The sequence below is a fragment of the Argopecten irradians genome, chromosome 1 (genome assembly GCF_041381155.1).
Source record: "Argopecten irradians isolate NY chromosome 1, Ai_NY, whole genome shotgun sequence".
In the NCBI taxonomy this organism is placed as follows: domain Eukaryota; kingdom Metazoa; phylum Mollusca; class Bivalvia; order Pectinida; family Pectinidae; genus Argopecten; species Argopecten irradians.
In genome coordinates, this window is record NC_091134.1 from 27,751,393 (window position 1) to 27,771,446 (window position 20,054).

The following is a 20,054-nucleotide window of genomic DNA, read 5'->3' on the forward strand; positions in this document are numbered from 1 at the left end:
TAACACACTACTGGTGTAGTAGATGCTCCCCCACCCCAAGTAATTAGGTTATGTACTTACTTTGCATGTCCAGGTATGGCATGATGATAGTCCCATCTATCCTCTCAATCTGCCAATAGTAGCTCACAGCCGGACACGGATCACCACTGACGTCCCACTCAGCTCGGATAGTTCCTAGGTCTGTCTGGTAGTTACTGTTAACAAATCTCACATCCATAAATCTAAATTGTTATAGGCAAGGCGATTCAGAGTGTAGAATTGAATCCTCTCTATTAAAGCACGTTTCTCAAGAATGGCATCACTCTACATGACGTTATCATCAAAAGCAGCTCAAATCAGTATGATCTCACCTTCTCTCCAAGTTAGTTTTACAGTTTGATATAATTATGATGTTAAAAGGTAATTTATTTGAGGGAAATGTATGCAGCAAAATAGCTTTAGCATAACGGCAATGTCCCATTGTGTCATTTCAATTTCATATTAGAAATCATTACAGGTAACTCGAATATCTCGGCCTACATTGTTGCACTTCTAATATGCATGCATGCAAAAACACACCGATTGAGAACATGCTTGCCTTGATGAAGTAGAAAGATGATAATAATTGGGTGATGTTTTATTAGTACATACATATCTCCAATAGAGTTCTCCACCGTGTCCAGTACAGCTACAGGATTAAGGGGAGGCAACCCTTGACTGAGGTAGGACATGTATATTCCATTTGATGTGGAAACTGTTGTCAGTCCGGCTCCGTTTGTGACTTTGAGAGACACAAACAACTGTAATAAAAGATGAACAGTAAATGAGGACTTGCCATTTCATGGAATTTTATTACTTAGATTGTTAATGACCTGTATGTTCTTGTAATTTTAAGATTGGGATTTCAAAATTGGGATGTTTTTCTTTCAGAACCTTAACTGATGAAGTTTAAGGACAATCACTACTTTTTTTTTAACATAGTAAGTAATAAATTGATTACAATTAACTATGATGAAATGTTTTACCTGAGACTGCCCCATCAGATTCAGGCCACCGATTGTGTAATGTTGAGAATCATTAGGTATCTCGAAGAACGGCTTCACCTGGCCTCCCCCAGGGGTCGTTCCCACAGCAATCTCATGGCTGTTAACAGAAAACATGCCTTATAATTGAAAATTAGTTCCCAATGCTTTAGATAAAGCTATATCTTTATTTCTATACTACTAAGTTTTCTACTGAGTCAATACTACTAAGTTTTCTACTAAGTTTTCTACTGAGTATTACTTTTCTCAGAAATGTACCACTGTTAATCACAAATTAAATCTTTATGCCTAAGTACTTATACAAAAAATAAATTTGTTTCTGTTGTACAATCATAGACTTTTATTATCAGTAAAATGGATAACAATAATATCTAGTATGTGTATTTTCAGAATGGTGATGATCATGATTACGATAACAATTAGGATCACCATGACGTAATGAAAGGTTTTGTCTTATCAATTATAGTCATTATTCCGTGTGACGTATAACCGTCTGACTGAAGCTCAGTCATATTCCCTACCTTACAATCCTTGATTCTGGATCTGTGAATGGTAGCCAGGTGACAGACAGGGTTGTCAGAGACTCCGTACAAACAGCATCCAGGGCCAAACATTCTGCATTATCAAACAAATCATTTAAATGGTTAGCATCTAATGACTTAACAGTTTAAAAATAATGACCCAAGGAGAAACTCATGCAAAACAGTGGATGGAAAATGTCATAAAATATAAACATATTAGATACAACAATTTATGAAATTACAGATATCACTCATAATCATATGAAGACAAATATTTTGGACTGGCAATTCATTGAAGACCCATTACACTCCTTCAAAGAACATTGATGAAAGGAAATTAAAACAAATGTCAACAAGTACCAATAGAAAGGAGTTATCATTAAATAAGAGTATAGCTGAGCAGCATGACTTTGAGAACTTGCCTTCTTCAGTCTTGCATGTTTTCTTGTTGTAGTCGGCTGTGTTATCATTGTTTGTAGTGTCGATCCTGTATACCGTGTGTAGATCCACCACGAGACCAGCCACGGGTGGGGTAGTATCGATCCCGATCTCGTTAGAGAAAGCGTAGATCTCCAGGCCGACCTTGTTTACAGCTGTTACCGTGACAAAGTAAGTGTTACCATGCTTCAGCTTGCTGCCAAGACCTAATAAAGACAAAATCATTCTCATGATAAAATTTCATATAATTTAGTAACTAGTTTAAAAAGTTTGAACAAAACAAAATATCAGGCTACAGCAAAATATCAAATGAAATGGCTAAACTTTCTGTGCCTGCTATAAGTATTGTCACATTTACAGTAATTTTCATTTAGGGTAAAATAATCATATTCAATCAGCAGTCTTGGAAATCACTAGAAACATTAATTGCTTATGGATGGATTCACAGACCAGATATGAATAACTGACCATTTGATAATGGTTGTGAGGTGTAAAATATAGTAATTAAAACACCATTATGTGGTAATGTGAATGTTGTAAGTAGTTTACCTGTAATGGAGTAGGAGGTGACAGTGCCATCGACCTCGCCGTTGTCAAAGATATCGTCAGAGCCCTCGATCTGTCCCATGGTGATGAGGTATTTATCTATACCACTCTCTTCATCAAAGAATCCCATCCACGTACACAGCACAGGAGCATTGACCTACAAACATCAGGTTATCTTGAATCAGTAGAGAAGTCAATGTCTGTATGCGAAAAAGGGGATGGGAATGCCATGTGAAATAACCTGACTTCTAACATGCTATGCTTTCCTCCCTTATACACAAGTATGACCATATTCTCTAAATGTATGATAATTAGTCTACCATAAACCATAACAGTTTTTTTCCATCATGTGGAACCAGGTACGTTACTTGACAACATTATCCATTCTTACCTGTACATAATCAGGACAGGTGACTTCCCCTAGCTTGGGTACAGAGCTGTCAAACACGACCGATCCAGAGGCCACACCTTCAATCATGCCTGCTTTGTTCTTAGCCCAAACAGTTAGGATGTTTGGTTTGCCTGTAAAAGAAAACATAAACTTCAGATCATTAAAACTAATAAAACAGATACAGAAACAACTTTCAATATTTAGGTTTCTATTGAAACTAATTTACTGATATGAGCTCTGTGTTCAGATAAGAATTAACAAAATAAAAGAATGATTAGAAATGAATCGCATACAGGGGAGATTATAACTTAAGGAAGATAATCACATACCAGAGATATCAGGTTCGATGGACCCAAGGGGCATAGAGCTGAATCCAAGGGGAGTAATTGGAGCATCCTGTCTCTTTTTAATGTCATCAGCGAATGGGTAAGTTCCTACTGTGTACCAGCTCTCCACGACCGGGCTTTCTGTATCATTGTACTGCCAGCTCGCTGTCATCGAGTCCGACGATCGCTGGTATATTGTAGTTCCCTCTTTTATGTTTTTGTCCGCTGCATAGACATCAGTCAAGCTGTAAAAAATCAATCAGTTTTTAGAAAAAAAATATTTTTCAAAGAAAGTTTTAGTCATCTTAAATACATTATCCATATATGGGAATACACTTCAGACTGATGTAGTCCATGTTGATAAAAGTGTCTCTAAAATAATTCTGTGATCATTCTTGTCACCGAGTTCAAACTTTCATTTTCCATTGCAAATATTCTTTTTTCATTTGAGGTTGATATAATGATTGTATGTGCAGTTTACCTTTCTAGTACTATACTTGGAGGAGTCAAGTCGATGGTGAAGCCGTCAGTTGATGTCTCCAGGACATTTCCACCATTAGTCCGTCCACGGATGGTGGTGTAGTAAGTCTTGTTAGCAGTCAACTGGACAGTGGTCTGAGCAAAGCCATTACTGGCCACACCTAAAACAAGGACATTGAAGCTCACAACAAAAGCAATAATCTCTGCTATTCGGTGAACTTATAATCAATCAAAAGTTGGTTTTTTATCAAACTGATATGTAATATAAGTTGTGTGGTCCCTTTATCTTTTTGATTCAATTAAAGGCAATTGGAAATTTAGTAACTTACATTTGTCTATTTATTACTTTTCTAAACCTACCATCTCCAGGTACATTCTCGTCTTCCTCATGAACAATGCCAGCAGACATGAAGGGCTGCACCTCCTCTCCTCCGGGACTGGTACCTACAGCCCACTCAAAGGACATGACACCATGGAGATGGCTGGTGAAACCCTCAAACTGGGTTGTTACCACGGAGAAGTCCATCGTGTAGTCAATATCCATAGACATGATGTCATCACTACCAAGTCCCTCAGCACCATCTACAGCGTAACCTAAAACACAGAAATATCATGTATATATGTCTATATTTACATTAGCCTGGCAGTGCCACAAAATAAACTAACCAAAACAAAGTGTTGTCTATGAGAGCATAACCGACATCTAGTGCGTAAGAATATAACAATCACAGACAGTATAAACAAAGATGGTGGACGATGTGAATCGAACTCTTGACTGACAGCTAAAAGAATTAAATAACTAAAACTAATTTGTATAATATCAGCAAAAACACACTTAATGAAAAAGGAAACACTACAAACCATAAAAATAAAAAAGCAATTTAATAATAAATAAACTAATGAAAATATATCTTTCATTCATACAATAAAACTGGATGAAAATTATGCTTAAATAACCTATAAACATGTTAATTTTAGCATAACTTATTCTTTCTTTGCCTAAGATATAAAGACAAGATACAGTGAACAAACCAAAGCAGATTCAATACTACAATAGTACACATTTGTATTTCTAGACTTTTATCAACACCAAAACCTTTATTTGTATGGAAAAGCAAATGATCACTGTCATCTATATACCCCAGTATAATGGGGAGATAAACCCAGTATAAAGGAGAGGTAAACACGATATAAGGGAGGGGGGGGATAAACCCAGTATTATGGGCAGATAAACACAGTAAACACAATATGAAGGGGAGATAAACACAATATTAGGGAAGATAAATACAGTATAACGGGGAGATAAACACAATATAATGGAGGGAGGGGGATAAACACAGTATAAAGGGGGGGGGGGGGTTTGGTTGGTTAATGCACTATAAAGGGGAGATAAACACAATATGAAGGGGAGATAAACACAATATTAGGGAAGATAAATACAGTATAAAGGAGAGGTAAACACGATAAGGGGGGGGGGGGGGAATAAACCAGTATTATGGAAGATAAACACAATATAAGGGGGGAGGGGGGATAAACACAGTATAAAGGGGGTTGGTTGGTTGGTTAATGCAGTATAAAGGGGAGATAAACACAGTATAAAGGGGAGGTAAACATGATATAAGGGAGGGGGATAAACCAGTATTATGGGAAGATAAACACAGTGTAAAGGGGAGATAAACACAGTATAATGGGGAAATAAACACAATATAAGGGGGGGGGGGGTAAACGCAGTATAAAGGGGAGATAAACACAGTGTAAAGGGAATATAAGCACAATATAAAGGGGAGATAAACACAGTATAAAGGGAGATAAATACAGTATAAAGGGAATATAAAGACAATATATTAGTGATTTGACAACTACCTGCAGTATCCTGCTCCACTACAATAATCGGTGTGGATGTTACAGCAGATACACTCTCCGTACCAGCACCGTTGATGGATTTCACGGAGACGTAATACACTGGGCTCTTAGTCGCTAGGTTAGTTATTTCAAGGTTAAGGTTGGCAATGTATACATCACTTTCACTGACATCTATGTAGTCCAGTTTGTCTGTGCCATCTGGTGAAACATATTCATAAATCAGAAATGATGTTACCAGAGGTAGATCATAATTGTCACTCCCATTTTACAGTGAAGAAATAACCAAAAAATAATAATGTTTATATGATATGTATAACCTTGTGGAATTAGGAAGAGTTCTTGTTAGATCAATTTTCTTAAACAGAATAATAACAGTATTTTTACATTCAAGAGAGTTACGATACTATTTTTTACTTCAACAGATTGAAGTCCCTTACATGGCATGGTGCCGACAGCTACTTTGTACCCAACGACACCAGACTGAGGATCTGAGGCAAACCACTTGGCCTTAATGCCTGCCTGGTCTGCCTGCCACACGTAACCTTCAACTTTCTCCTCCAGGTCATTGTTCAGAATTCCAACCCTCAACCATAGCATCTGAAAAAGAAACAGAAAGCATTATTATGTATTGGTTAATATCATTACTAAAAGGATTATTGCAATTCTATTTTTCTTTTGGAATTATAGAAGTAATTTAATCAGAAATTTAGATTTTAATATGACATAACTTTCGGGTTTAAGAAAACCTGTATGACCTTTCTTGGTCAAAGAAATATTATTTTAAACTTATTAGCATCAGTGCAATGGCTCACTAAATTTCAAGCGGATTTTTTTTTATATTTGTTTGAATTCTTATGATAGTCTGATTTTCTCGGTTCAAGAAGACTACTTTACTGTAGTAGTTCATTCTTGAAACACGCTTAAGAATATTTTATAAAAAAGAATATCAAAGAAAATGTTAAAATCTTGGTTCAAGAAGAGAAAAAAATCATTAAATACCAATGGAGGGGAGGTATCGAGCACAACACCATCTGTTTCAAATGCTGCCACAAATCCAGCGTTGTTGATGGCGCCTACCCGGATACTATATCTGCTGCCGGTGCTGAGTGTAGAGATGACTTGGGTATAGAGAGTGCGTCCTGGATCATCATCGAGTTCTAACCACTCGCCTTGTGTTACTGCAAACATAAAAATGTAAAATCAACATGATAGGCACTTAATATTTATAATTTCCCAAGGCCAATAAACAATATCAGCTTACAATATCGGCTAAACCTCACGTTAATCTACAATTTAAATCAAACTGGAAAATGAATGATGAAATATGGTTTAAATAAGACAAGACTTAACTGGGATTAAATTAGTAAGGGGAGATAACTGCTTATACCTGGGAATATCTGAGTGTGTGATCCTCCCTTCTTCTCGTAGACCTGGAACTTGTAATGGTTGATGTTTGACTCCACATCCTCAAACTTGAAGTTAGCAGACAAGCTACTGGCATCAGCCTGTTATAAATCAGATACATGATGTTTTAAAAAGTTTTAAAACATAAACTCCCTATGGTCTGGTAAAGCTAGCTTTGATATGCTATTATGATAAACTGGCAATAACATAATTTTACATTTTGAGTGATGAGGTGGCTTCCTTACGTTTCTATGTAACCGTATCTGATATTGTAAATTCCTCTGATCCATAATACTAACTTCAAATTGCCTCCATTCATCTAACACATATGATTTAAACTTCCCTTTGTCTCCCTTCCCCTAAGATGCATCATATTCACCTTATCTGAAATGATCACTTTTTCACTAAAATTAATAACTGTGATTTTACCTCAAAAATTTCTACCCTTGAATTCAATTTTTCTCTGACCTGACCTTGTCTAGAGTCTATATAACCTTTTCTTATATTCTATATGACCTTGACCTATCAAAGAACAGATCATGCTTTCCTGACATTGCAGTTGAACTAAGAAATCCTGGAACTATCCTTCTTCTCTGTAAAATCCATGACATTGAAATGACCTTAGCTGACACATTACTACCATTGCATTCAAGTAAATCTTGAATTTAATAACCTGAAAGAAGCTAACCCCAGTATCAGCTTGATCTAATAAATATTTAACAGATTGTCCTTTACTGTCATTTCCTCCTATGACCTTGACTTTACCTGGAACTGTATGTCATTCCCAGGGTTGACGCCATCCCCTAGATACAACAGTTTGGGAGGGGTGAGGTCCACGACGTAGCCATCAGTTTCATTCTGGATTGTGTTAAGGGCACCATTTGTTGTATTGAGAACAAGCTTTACACGATCTCGGTGGTTTAGGTGAAAGTTTAGCCACTTCACACTGAGGGTCTCATTATCAAATGTCGTCCAGTCCCTCAACACTTCATAATCCATGCTCATGTTCCTGCAAAATTCCAACGTCACATCAACAAGTATGCTGATTTTCAAAGCCATTTCAAAATTAATGTGGTGATTATTCATACCCTTAAAAGTTAATTTTACTGGTAATATACCAGTTCTGACAGTCGGAGTGGTTGGTATCACTTAGCGCTGCAACAATACACCAGTACTCAGATACGACACGTATCACAATGCATGCCACTTGATTTGATTATTTTCGATAAGATACTTCTGTTTTATGCCATCTTGTGTTTTCACCAAATTTTTTTAACATCTGGATATTAAAATGTACAACTAATGCATTAATTAATCATACCTAAAAGAGACATTTTTGATGTTTGATGTAAACAAGCATCAATTTCTTAAATTATTACAAAAAAAGGTAAAAAATATAGAATAAATCATAAATAGAGAAAAGAGAGATATAACAATTAATGACCTGAGTATAAGTATATGTATAGCCATCTATCTGTTACAAAAAAAAACTAGGTTCATATATTTGTATAGTTTGAAATATTTTTAAAGCAATAATGTACTTAATATTTAAATCAGAGATTTAAATAGTATTATATCAGAGATTTAAATAGTATATTTGAATATTGATCGAACATAGTTCAAAATTATAAAAAATTATCATTTTATTATGGACTTGTTCTCATGGCGACTAGCTATTTGCCTAAAGTAGTAATAAAACATCTTCTGACCTAATCATTAAATTATTACATTTGATAACGTTAAAAAAATTCTCCATGTTCATAAAATTTCTAGATTTGTTATACCTATCTGACTCCTTTATTACAATTACCACATGCCAAAATGGCGACTATTACGATTGCAAATTTTAATGACTACCACCCCCCAATTCAGACAGTGTAGGCCTATTTAACACAAAAAATCTGAGTAAATCATTAACAATAATTATGAAAAGTGTTTGCTTTTGATGTGATTCTTACTAGCTGTAGTCATTACATTTATTGTAAGGGCTTTATATGTTGATAGCTTGTTTCCAAATCGGCCTCAGCCGTCTGGTCGACTTCTGCAACAGTCACACGTGAATAGTGACACTAGCTCACTACCAGGCTTAATAGGCTCAGACTGTTAATCAAAACCGGTGGGGAGATGATCAGAGAGTTTACACCACTTTTATGTCTGATCCCAGTGTTTGATAATCTTCATGTGGCTAAGAATTATTGCTTCAAGTGTGAGTGTAAATATGTACTGCATCATATCGAACCGAAACGACAAGGCTTATCGTAAAATTGTATCAACATACAAATATCACGATTCAATGTATATCGCGATGAATCGTTTCAGCCCTAGTATCACTGGTTAGAGACCTGCTTGTAAATGTCAACTGTGGTCAGTATGTGCAATGCCAAGAATAAACAATATTTTTTTTAGTACAAGCTTTGCCTGAAGTTTTACAGAATTTCACTTAAAACATCTTACATCACAGTATACTACTTACACAGCTCGGTGCACTTGTACTTTGTAATCCCTGATGAAGGACTCGTTATCGGAGAAGTCTTTCCATTGACCTTCGACCTTGGCTTGGGCAGCTGTATAAACTTGGTCCTCGAAGTTGTCCATGTTACCATCGACAATCTGCCCAGGAACGGGTGGCGTCAGGTCACAAACGACTGGCACAATAAAAATTGCCTTTAATGTTATGGGAACAAAGGTGTTTTCATAGCATATCTATGTAATGGTACAACAGGTATAAACCATGGAAGATAATTTTTTTGCCAAACATTTCAAGATTCCAAACCAGAAAATAAAAATGCAACAAATTGCACAATTCACATCCTGATTCTAATAATTTAATGTACCAATTTCTTCTTACTTCATGGATAAAACTTTAACAACTATATTTATATCCCGCTAAAATATCATCCCTGTAAAACTGCAGCCCTACAGTAGCTGACTGTGGGTTACCTCCATCAGAGATCTTGGCCACAGGTAACTGTTTATGTCCTCCGTTGTAAGCCCACACAGTCACAAAGTATTCGTGGTCGTGCTGCAAGTAATGATCAGAGTCAAAGGCAACACAGGCCTCATGGTCGTGGCGGGTAAACTGGGTCAGATTGGCTATGTCGGTGACGTTGATGCTGTTCACTGAGCCCATGGAAACCTGGTAGTAGGCTATGCCCGACTCTGGGTCGTAGAAGCCCTGCCAGTTCACACACAGCTGGAAACAAAGTCAGGATTAATATTCTTCTTTATATAAGAACATATATCATAGCGATACAAAATTGCTAAAAGTTGACAATTTTGTTTATAATACTTATTGCTTTGCTTCAGGTACAGAGAAATACATACTTGATCAAAGTCCTTTGTATACTGAAGGTCCACTCCATAGATGGGGCCATCATTCACAGTTCCAGCGAAGGGGTGCGAAGTGTCAATGATGATCGGTGAGTTGGCCACTTTAATAGTTCTTAGGTCCACTGTAATAGTTTTTTTTATTAGCAGATAGTATTAAACTGAATTTTTTTTTATTAGCAGATAGTATTAAACTGAATTTGACAGAAAAACACATCTGTACCTTTACTTCAGAGTTTTTGGGGTTTTTTTTTATTATTTTTTTTCTGTTTCTTCATACTGTGGCTAGAATAGTTTATTTTGAAAATACTGAGATGAAAAAAGCTAAAATGGATTTATTCTCCAAAATGAATTAAATTCAAAAATACCAAAATACATCCAGTTTGATAGAAAACAATATTGGGCAATCCTGAACAAAGAATGATAAATTGATTTAATACAAACTTTTCTGACAATGAGTACACTTCCATTTTGACCTTGAGCTACTGACCGTAGTTAATGGCCTTGACCTTGACCCAGACTGGGATGCCGTCTGGAAGTTGGAAGTAGTGTTCAAGGTAGTTGCTGTAGGGGTATCGCTCCCAGAGGTTGTGAGAGACGTAACAGTCACGAGTGGTCCTTCCGAGGCATATATCACCAAACTCAAGTCCAGAGTCTGGATCCCTACAAGGGGATAAGGAAGCATCATACCCTTGTTATCAACATCATTTTACAACTTTCATTATGCATTTATATCTATTTTGATAAGGGTTAAAATCTCTTAGGAAATAAGTATTAAGTATCACATACAAAGCTATGTATAGGACGCCAATGTCCTGCCTCCATGTATTAAAGTTGGATGGGATGGATACAGATAATATACTATAGCAATTCATGACAGGGGCATCAAAAGTTTAATTCAAACTCATCAAGTTTTCAGTTTTCTTCTGACTAAGAATTTATTTAATACCTTTTTTGTTACAATGTGCAATACGTTAATTAGAAAATGATGCAGTTGTCACCAAAAATAGAAGAATATGGACTATCTAATTAATGAATAATGACATGGAAAGTATTAAATTTAAAACACTTTAGACTTACGATGCGTTCACCATGGTGGTGAGCAGTGTGGTGACCTCATTATACGTGATGTTGTAGACCTCAATGATGATTGGTGGCGAGTTGTCTATGACATATGGAGTTGTATGGCAGATCGTTGTAACTAGCGGGCCACCGTACTCCACCTCGTTCAGCACACGCAAGGTGATGTAATAGGCCCCATCTGTAAACAATCAATTTTTAGTCCTTAACCTCTCAATCTGGAAAGCAATGTCGACCAAGTAGGTATGGTACTTCAGCTTGATCAGCCCAAAAGATCTTTATTTAAAACTGAAGAGAAAACAGTTTCTTTTTCATTTTTGAAAAGCAATCTAAAACCCTTTTTGAAAAGCAATCTAAAACAAGTACATTTGAGTTTGACGTGCTAAACATTACTTGAATTATACAATGGAAATTTCTTAAGATGGCATCACTTCAGGTACATAATGATCAATATTTATATTTCACTTGTTTCCGGTACTGAAAACAAACATGAAACCTAAATCTGATTGGACACTGATTTTTCTTATAGGATTCTCACCCTCCAGTGGATCATACGGTGCTGCTATCGGGTGGATCATGGCACTGTGTGTCCACTGTGACTCGTCAAATAAGTGTTTGTGGGGGTCGTGGTGGGGGTGGATCATATCCTCACACCATTGTCGTCCTACAGTGATGGTATAACCCAATATACCAGTCTCCTTGTCGTTGGTACCATTCCAATTAGCTGTGAACAGAGACAACATACCAATAGAACCTAATATACATGTACTCCATGAATTAGGAGTAAAACATCAATTCACTTTCTCAGCTAATATTTAAGCATTATTCTCAATATCTTTTGGGGTTATGAAATCATAGACAAAAAACGGAAGGACAGCATCTATGAAGAAGAGGCCCAGAGGACCTGTATCGCTCACCTGTTTTTGTTTTTTGAGCAATTCTGAAATTGAGTAGTAAGTGATTCAACAAGAGATCCCAGAGGGATATTGGCGCCCACCAAAGAAGGATCTATGTCTAACAAACAAAATAGGGATCTTTTCTCTGCTTTTCAAACTTTTACTACACATTACTACATATGAAATTTGAGATAGATCCTTTGAGAACTTTCTGAGATATATAATAGTAACAAACTTCAATTATCAAAATCCAAGATGGCTACCTGTAGGCAATCTTTATGACCGATCAGTCCCAAAATGCAATATGCACAGATAGACCCCTAGGGGAACCTGCACATGCAATTTGAAACAGATCCCTTTCGCAGTTTCTGAGAAAAGCGATAACAAACTTCAATAGTCAAAATCAAGATGGCGTCCTGTCGGCCATCTTGTTCACCGATCGGTACCACAATGCAATATGCATACCAGGGACCAAGGGACACCTGTGAATGAAATTTGAGATAGATCCCTTCAGTGCTTTTTGAGAAATAGCCGTAACAAACTTCACTAGTCAAAATCCAAGATGGCGGCCTGTCAGCCATCTTGTAGATTGATCGGTCCCAAAATGCAATATGCATAACTAGGGCCCTAGGGAAACCTTCATGTTAAATTTGAGAGAGAGATCCCTTCTGTACTTTCTGATAAATAGCGGTAACAAACTTCAATTGTCAAAATCCAAGATGGTGGCCTGTCAGCCATCTTGTTGATCAATCGGTCCCAAAATGCAATATGCATAACTAGGGCCCTAGGGGAACCTACATGTGAAATTTGAGCGAGATCCCTTCTGGACTTTCTGAGAAATAAAGGTTACAAGAATTGTAAACGGACGAAAGGACGGCAGGACGGAAGATGGACCACGGACGAAAAGCGATTTGAATAGCCCACCATCTGATGATGGTTAGCTAAAAATCACAAAGACAAATTGACCCCACAATTTGTTGAATTTTGAATCCCAACCATATAATGATGCTTTAGATACCATACGAATATGCTATCCAATACATAGTTTCAGAGAGGAAGTAGTTTTATATGAAAATAGTAGCCTAAATAACCTTTTCGACTGGGCGCCTAAGGCCCCAATGGGTCAGCCCTATCATTTGTACAATTTTGAATCCCCATCCTATAAGGATGCTTCTATTGCATTATGAGTGCTCTCCCGTGTTTAGTTGCAGAGAAGTTGTTAAAATGGTAACAGCCAAATTGATCCCTTTTGACCCCACCCCTCTATCCACAGGGGGTCAGCACCATCTTTTGTACAATTTTGAATCTACATCCTATAAGGATGCTACCATTGCATTATGAGTGCTATCCCATGCTTAGTTTCAGAGAAGTCGTTTATATGGAAATAGCCAAACTGACCCCTTTTGATCCCGCCTCTCAGGCCCCCAGGGGTTCAGCCCAATCATTTGTATAATTTTTAATCCACACCATATAAGGATGCTACCATTGCATTATGAATGCTATCCCATGATTATTTTCAGAGAAGAAGTCGTTTATATGGAAATAGCCAAATTGACCCCTTTTTGGCCCCGCCCCTCAGGCCTCTGGGGGGTCAGCCCCATCATTTGTACAATTTTCAGTTAGTAACCCATAAGGATGCTATCAGTCAAATTTTGTTGAATTCCGACCAGTGGTTATGGAGAAGAAGTCGTTAACGGATGGCTGGACGACTGACGCCGGATGCCACAGTATGGTATAAGCTCATCTTGGTCTAAAAAGAATGTCTGCTCGTTTTTTATGACTTCATGACCCCAAAAGATATTGAGAATAATGCTTATAATTTAATTCAGATAACTCAATCAGGTACTAATTAGACATAAATTTCCGTAAATTTACTTACTTTTACAATAAAACAAACTGAGTTGTGGTGCATTGATATCTTATCCAATAATTCAGTTTGGCCAATGACTGTGCCGCTTTTAAATTCCCAGCAAAAACGTTTTGTATTGATGACGTCATATTACGTGACGTACCATTCTTTCGGTCTATGGAAAAATAACCTCAAAGATCTAACCAATACCAATGAGTGTAACATATGAAATTAAATTATTAAGCAAATGGACAGTTGATGCTATTACCATAATTATCATGTGTTGCCATTTAGGTGTTAAACTACAGGACAGATTTGACATACCAGATATATATCGATTAGCACGTGTGAACAATGTCTCATCTCCGGGATCATTTCCGTTGAGAATCGTCGTCGAGCCTGGACCATCAATGATAGTCCTGTGTAGTGCAGTAAAAACAATGTGTTAAAATGAAATTCATAATCGTAAGATTGAGGAGATACTAAACTCTATGGTTGGGACATAAAAATGTAATTTAGACTTCAATTGTTTAACAATTTTTAAAGTAAAACTTGATGAATTAAAATTGATTAAAAAACAGAACACATCAACAGAATGTAGACTTTTGAAAAAGAAAAAGGGAATAACAGAACTTTGTCTTATAAAACTTTGAGCCAAAAATCATATGATAGCAAAAATATGTGGATCCTTTTCTCCCTAATATCAGCTTGTCTCAGAACTTCCAAGTAGAAAACTAGCATACTTTCAGAACTTTGTCGCTGAACTTGTCATACATCAATACCTCATCTTGATGGTTTTTACCTGTGATTTTTAACCCTGTTCGACATTCCCACACACCGAGGCAGCCAATCAGGTCGGTCCTCTGGTATCATCGTGGAACAGGTGGTATACTCCAGTCTGTCGGAACGACCATTCAAAATCAAACCTAGCAAAAGAAAATAAACATGTATTTACAGGACACAGAACTGTTATTTTACAAGTGCAGTGAAACCATAATGTTTTAAGAAGACGAACATATGCAATAAAACTTTACCATAATCACAACAGCTTTGATTCCATGCTTAATGAGGAGATACCAAAGTCTTAGCTGTAATTATATTGGATCTTTGGTAGAAAATATTTGAAACAAAGAGATCCTAGAGGATCTTGGCACCCACCAAAGAATGATCTATGTCTGACAATGGAAAGAAGGATTTTTTTTCTGTTTTTTTAAACTTTGACTACATACTACATAAAAATTTGAGACAGATCGATTCAGTATTTTTTGAGAAATAGCAGTAACAAACTTAAATTATCATATCCAAGATGACATCATGTCAGCCATTTTGGTCACCGATCTGTCCAAAAACGCAATATGCACAACTGGATCCTTAGGAGAACCTGCATGTGTAATTTGAGAAAGATCCCTTCAGCAATATTTTTTAATTTCATCCATTTATGTTTATTAATCTTTGTGAGAATCTGCTACCCAGATTCATGCAGTTTTTCTACCTGATGAAATGAAATAATAGCGGCATCAATACTTAAATGATTGTATTTTGTTCTAGGATGCATGTCCTGGTTACCTGGTTCTGGAGGTGTGAAGTCAGATATAATGGCGTCCGTGGAGATGATGTTCATGTATTCCAGCACATTGACGAGGCGGAGGTTGAAGTACACTGTTAGGTTGTGAATCAGGGAGAGTCCAGTGTAGGAAAACTCAACAGCAAGTCCTATACCTAGTCTCTCATAATGTTGGTACAACCCAGACTGTAAGTCAGAATATTGGTCAAAGGTCAAATCATGAATCAGAGATCAAAACATGGGTCAAAATTAAAAACATAGGTCAAAGTTCAAAACATCGATCATGACTTAAACCATGAATTATATACAAAATAAGGGCCAGCTACATTTCTAAAATAAAAAGAAGAGTTCAAAACACATCAAAACACTGGTAAAAGCAAAAAATTAAATAAAAATAAAGATGGACAAGTTACCTAGCTCAAAAAGTGAGTCACTGCATCTAAAGGAAACTTAAACTATCATTTACAATTATTTCCAATCACTCAATGCTCCATTTATCGCCAAAATAACCTAGCCCAGATTGAACGAATAATGAAGTATTTTATCTCACAATGATAATGGTTACCTGTGATATTCTGTGGTCGTGACCTTCTATCGCCTCCAATAGCTCACAGTGACCTTCTGTACCAAAGTCGTAGTTAATACTCAGACATTTTGTGTCCGGGAAGTTGGCACAATGCCGCATACAGTCTCCCGCAGTATTGACCTGGGATAGTTCCATGAACACTGGACCAATCAGACGCCCAAACACTCCACTGTTGAATAGTCCCATGACCTTGATATTTAGTGGATCATTGCCTATAACAGGATATTTTATCGTGGAAATATGTAACTTCTGAATCAAGACATTGTTCAAATCAAAGAGAAGGCATTTCACCCTAAAAATGAATTGACTTTGTAACTGTATTATACATCTGATTAACATAACATAAATTCAAATCATTTTCTTTTGAATGCAAGTATTAATTCACTCAACCAAAAATTTGAATGCATCTTTTATCACATAATTTCCATCAAATGCATTGATATCAATTCTTATTATCATCTTTGAACTTTCCAATGGCACTAAAATAAATAAGATAACAAGTGAAATGTCGTGTCACCCTAGGACTGTGTCTCATAGTTATATCTACATTGTGGAACCTTTACTCTAGGACTGTGTCACATACTTATATCGACATTGTGGAACCTTTACCCTAGGACTGTGTCACATACTTATATCGACGTTGTGGAACCTTTACCCTAGGACTGTGTCACATACTTATATCTACATTGTGGAACCTTTACTCTAGGACTGTGTCATATACTTATATCTACATTGTGGAACCTTTACCCTAGGACTGTGTCACATACTTATATCGACATTGTGGAACCTTTACCCTAGGACTGTGTCACATACTTATATCTACATTGTGGAACCTTTACCCTAGGACTGTGTCACATACTTATATCTACATTGTGGAACCTTTACCCTAGGACTGTGTCACATACTTATATCTACATTGTGGAACCTTTACTCTAGGACTGTGTCACATACTTATATCTACATCGTGGAACCTTTCGTTTAGGTTTGCAGGCTCCCACATCAGGACTTGATCTCCATAAACCTCTCGTCCATATCCGATGGAAACCTCTGCCAATTGAATCGCAGAGTCATCAAATACAACTACGGAGGCTTTCAGTTCATCGGGATTACTGCTGGAGAGATAAGCCGCACGGAACTGTCCTCCGGGGATGGTTACATCGTAGGTCGGGATCCAGCACACAGCTTTGATGGATTTACCAGCATCGTTTGCAACGATCACAGTAAAATTTAATGGAAGACCAGTTGGAGACATTCGCTAAAAAAAAGACAACAGTTTTTAACCAATTCTTTTAATTGTTTATTAACACTGACTGAATACCTATTATGAAAACTAGAACACTGACACGTCAGAAAGGGCCCCGCTATGTGTCTGACGTGCCAAGATGACTGATTTGTAGCCATTTTGATTCTAATCATATCTTGTAGCCATTTTGATTCAAATCATATTGACTTTAATTAATATATTAAGCAATGAATAATTTTATTTATTATGTCATAACAAATTGTTAATAAGTCCAAAAATGGAAAATGTGTCCACAACCTTTGATGCAGTGACCCCATGATCTTACCTTTGGTCAGTCAAAACTTTGGTGAGTTGACTTCTTGTTTAATTCTGAACAACTCTGCTTCATTATAAATGTTGTAGCAAAATGTTCATGAGAAAATAATTTTTTTAAATTTGACCTTGACCTTTGACTTAGTAACCTTGGCCCATGACCTTACCTTTGGACAGTCAACTCCTTGTTTAATTCTGAACAACTTTGCATCATAATGTTATAACAAAATGTTTATCAGTTAAGAGCAACAACATTGTGATTTTTTAAAATGTTAAAATCCAAGATGGCCGATTTTTTAATTTAATTTCAGCCTGAAAAATTACCAAGCAGATCTAGGATGGATGGGGAATCATCATGTAAAATATGGGGAAAATACTCCACTCCCTTCCATCATTAATGTGCAAAAGAAAAAAAACGGACAGACGGACGGACGGACAGACGGACAACCTGATTACTATAGGGCACCCGCATCTCGATGCGGGGCCCTAATTATCTTTTGCAAATCATCTGATATTAGTGGCAATATGAGCATTATTTGCAACCCCATCCTAAAATCACAACACTGAACTCTATAAACTTTACACTTGATCATTCTGTCCTTGCCAAGTCCAAGTTATATCAAAATTACCTTCCAAGATGAAAACTTTTAACATTTTATTATCGAATAGATAAATAATTAAGAGTTTAAGGCAAGTTTTATGTTTATTTTTCATTATATCAGGAAATTTATTGTGTGCATGAAAGTTGAGAAATGAAGGGAAAAAGTATCTAGAAGAACTCATTACCTCTTCAACCTGTACTAGAGGTCCCCCAAGGGGCTTCCCCTGCATCACATCACTAGCACCTGCCACTGTGCCCACATCCATCGTCATGGTGACCTCACTCTTATCATCAGAGGCCTGGAGGGTGATCTCTATCATTGGCGCTGTGTAGTCTCTCCCCGACATCTGATGCACTGAACAATACGTAGTATCCGGGCTCGCCTGGAAATTCGTAATTTAGTTACGTAATTGTATCTAAATTTTGTTATTTTATCGAACTTTGTAACTTTTAAAACAATTTGGAAATTTTTTTTAATTATCTTTGGGTTTAGATAGTCGCAATGACATACATTTGTGATATTTTTTTTGTTCTTTTTTTCTTTTTTGGTGAATCTAGATCCAAGTATGAATATTCCAATGATAGGAAGTTTAAAAGAAAGAGTCAATATAAATAATGTAAAGAAGGAAAAACAGAAACTTCCTGTTCTACAAACTTACCCCGCTGCCATCATCAGTAAAACTTTTGATCTGTGGTGGAGAATCATCTGGGTCAGCCTTAGTGTTGTCAATGAGCTTTTTCATGATTGTTGGTGTTGCATATGAAAACAGTTTCGTCTTATATAGTGTCTTTACAATCTCAGTAAACCCAAGATCTACCTCCAACGTCACCAGGGCATACAGGTTCAGTGTGATTGGAGTCAGTCGTAGGTACATTTCCAATCTGTCACAATCAATTACATAGTATCACAAAAATATCATCAACATAATGCCTCAAGTATGTAAACCAGTTTGTGCGGTTCCATAAAAATCTATTATAATCTACTGATGTTATCTAATTTTGACCTATGCATTCAGCATATTTATTAACAGAACATTTCTTTTATCCCACTTTTTAAAATATTTAATCCATTCAATGGTAAAGAAATATGATTAAAATACTTGAAGTGAGAAGAGATATACGTCCAAACTTGAATAAAATTATAATTTCCATTAGAGATTGTATAAATGATTCATCTATTGAAAAACTTACTTCACATCTATGGGGAATTTCTTGAAGCCAATTTCCGCTGTGGTAGGGAATCCTAAGTCCATGAGATGTCCATCCAGACGAAGCTTGCCATACAGTGCGAACCCTATACCGAGCTCTCCCCAGATAACCAGGCCTCCATATGGCTCCACCCCACATACAGCAGCCATGTCCATGATCTTGGCTCCAACCTCAAACTTCATTCCATAGTAACCACCAGCACCAAAACCTGGCAACAAAATATTTGATAGTAAACATTGGCACAAAAACCTGGTAACAGAAAATCTTTGTATTCCTAGTCTAGAAATGACTCAAACGGAAATCATCGTGGAACCATGATACAAAGATGATAATGTGATGTCAGAAGAAAGTTGGAGGAAAAAAATTGGTGCCTGTTTTTGTTTCAAGTGAACCTTC

The 20,054-nt window shown here is 36.7% G+C and overlaps 1 protein-coding gene across 37 annotated transcripts in view; it reads right to left on the reverse strand.

The window, feature by feature from the left end:
* Window positions 1-20,054, reverse strand: part of LOC138322797 (uncharacterized) — a 180,124-nt gene that overhangs the window by 35,852 nt on the left and 124,218 nt on the right. For all 37 annotated transcript variants that reach the window (XM_069267086.1, XM_069267047.1, XM_069266915.1 and 34 more), the window contains 29 exons: window positions 19,641-19,866; window positions 19,109-19,331; window positions 18,635-18,832; window positions 17,245-17,548; window positions 16,273-16,505; window positions 15,710-15,893; window positions 14,946-15,069; window positions 14,468-14,562; window positions 11,937-12,122; window positions 11,399-11,579; window positions 10,809-10,981; window positions 10,316-10,443; window positions 9,932-10,184; window positions 9,465-9,636; window positions 7,757-8,000; window positions 6,975-7,092; window positions 6,587-6,765; window positions 6,025-6,184; window positions 5,588-5,785; window positions 4,085-4,318; window positions 3,726-3,885; window positions 3,248-3,489; window positions 2,919-3,049; window positions 2,531-2,684; window positions 1,966-2,187; window positions 1,544-1,637; window positions 1,005-1,122; window positions 631-779; window positions 61-194 (listed from right to left, as the gene is read on the reverse strand). In XM_069267086.1, the coding sequence (XP_069123187.1) occupies window positions 61-194; window positions 631-779; window positions 1,005-1,122; window positions 1,544-1,637; window positions 1,966-2,187; window positions 2,531-2,684; window positions 2,919-3,049; window positions 3,248-3,489; window positions 3,726-3,885; window positions 4,085-4,318; window positions 5,588-5,785; window positions 6,025-6,184; window positions 6,587-6,765; window positions 6,975-7,092; window positions 7,757-8,000; window positions 9,465-9,636; window positions 9,932-10,184; window positions 10,316-10,443; window positions 10,809-10,981; window positions 11,399-11,579; window positions 11,937-12,122; window positions 14,468-14,562; window positions 14,946-15,069; window positions 15,710-15,893; window positions 16,273-16,505; window positions 17,245-17,548; window positions 18,635-18,832; window positions 19,109-19,331; window positions 19,641-19,866 (5,217 nt within the window). The remainder of the gene's footprint in view (window positions 1-60; window positions 195-630; window positions 780-1,004; window positions 1,123-1,543; window positions 1,638-1,965; window positions 2,188-2,530; window positions 2,685-2,918; window positions 3,050-3,247; window positions 3,490-3,725; window positions 3,886-4,084; window positions 4,319-5,587; window positions 5,786-6,024; window positions 6,185-6,586; window positions 6,766-6,974; window positions 7,093-7,756; window positions 8,001-9,464; window positions 9,637-9,931; window positions 10,185-10,315; window positions 10,444-10,808; window positions 10,982-11,398; window positions 11,580-11,936; window positions 12,123-14,467; window positions 14,563-14,945; window positions 15,070-15,709; window positions 15,894-16,272; window positions 16,506-17,244; window positions 17,549-18,634; window positions 18,833-19,108; window positions 19,332-19,640; window positions 19,867-20,054) is intronic.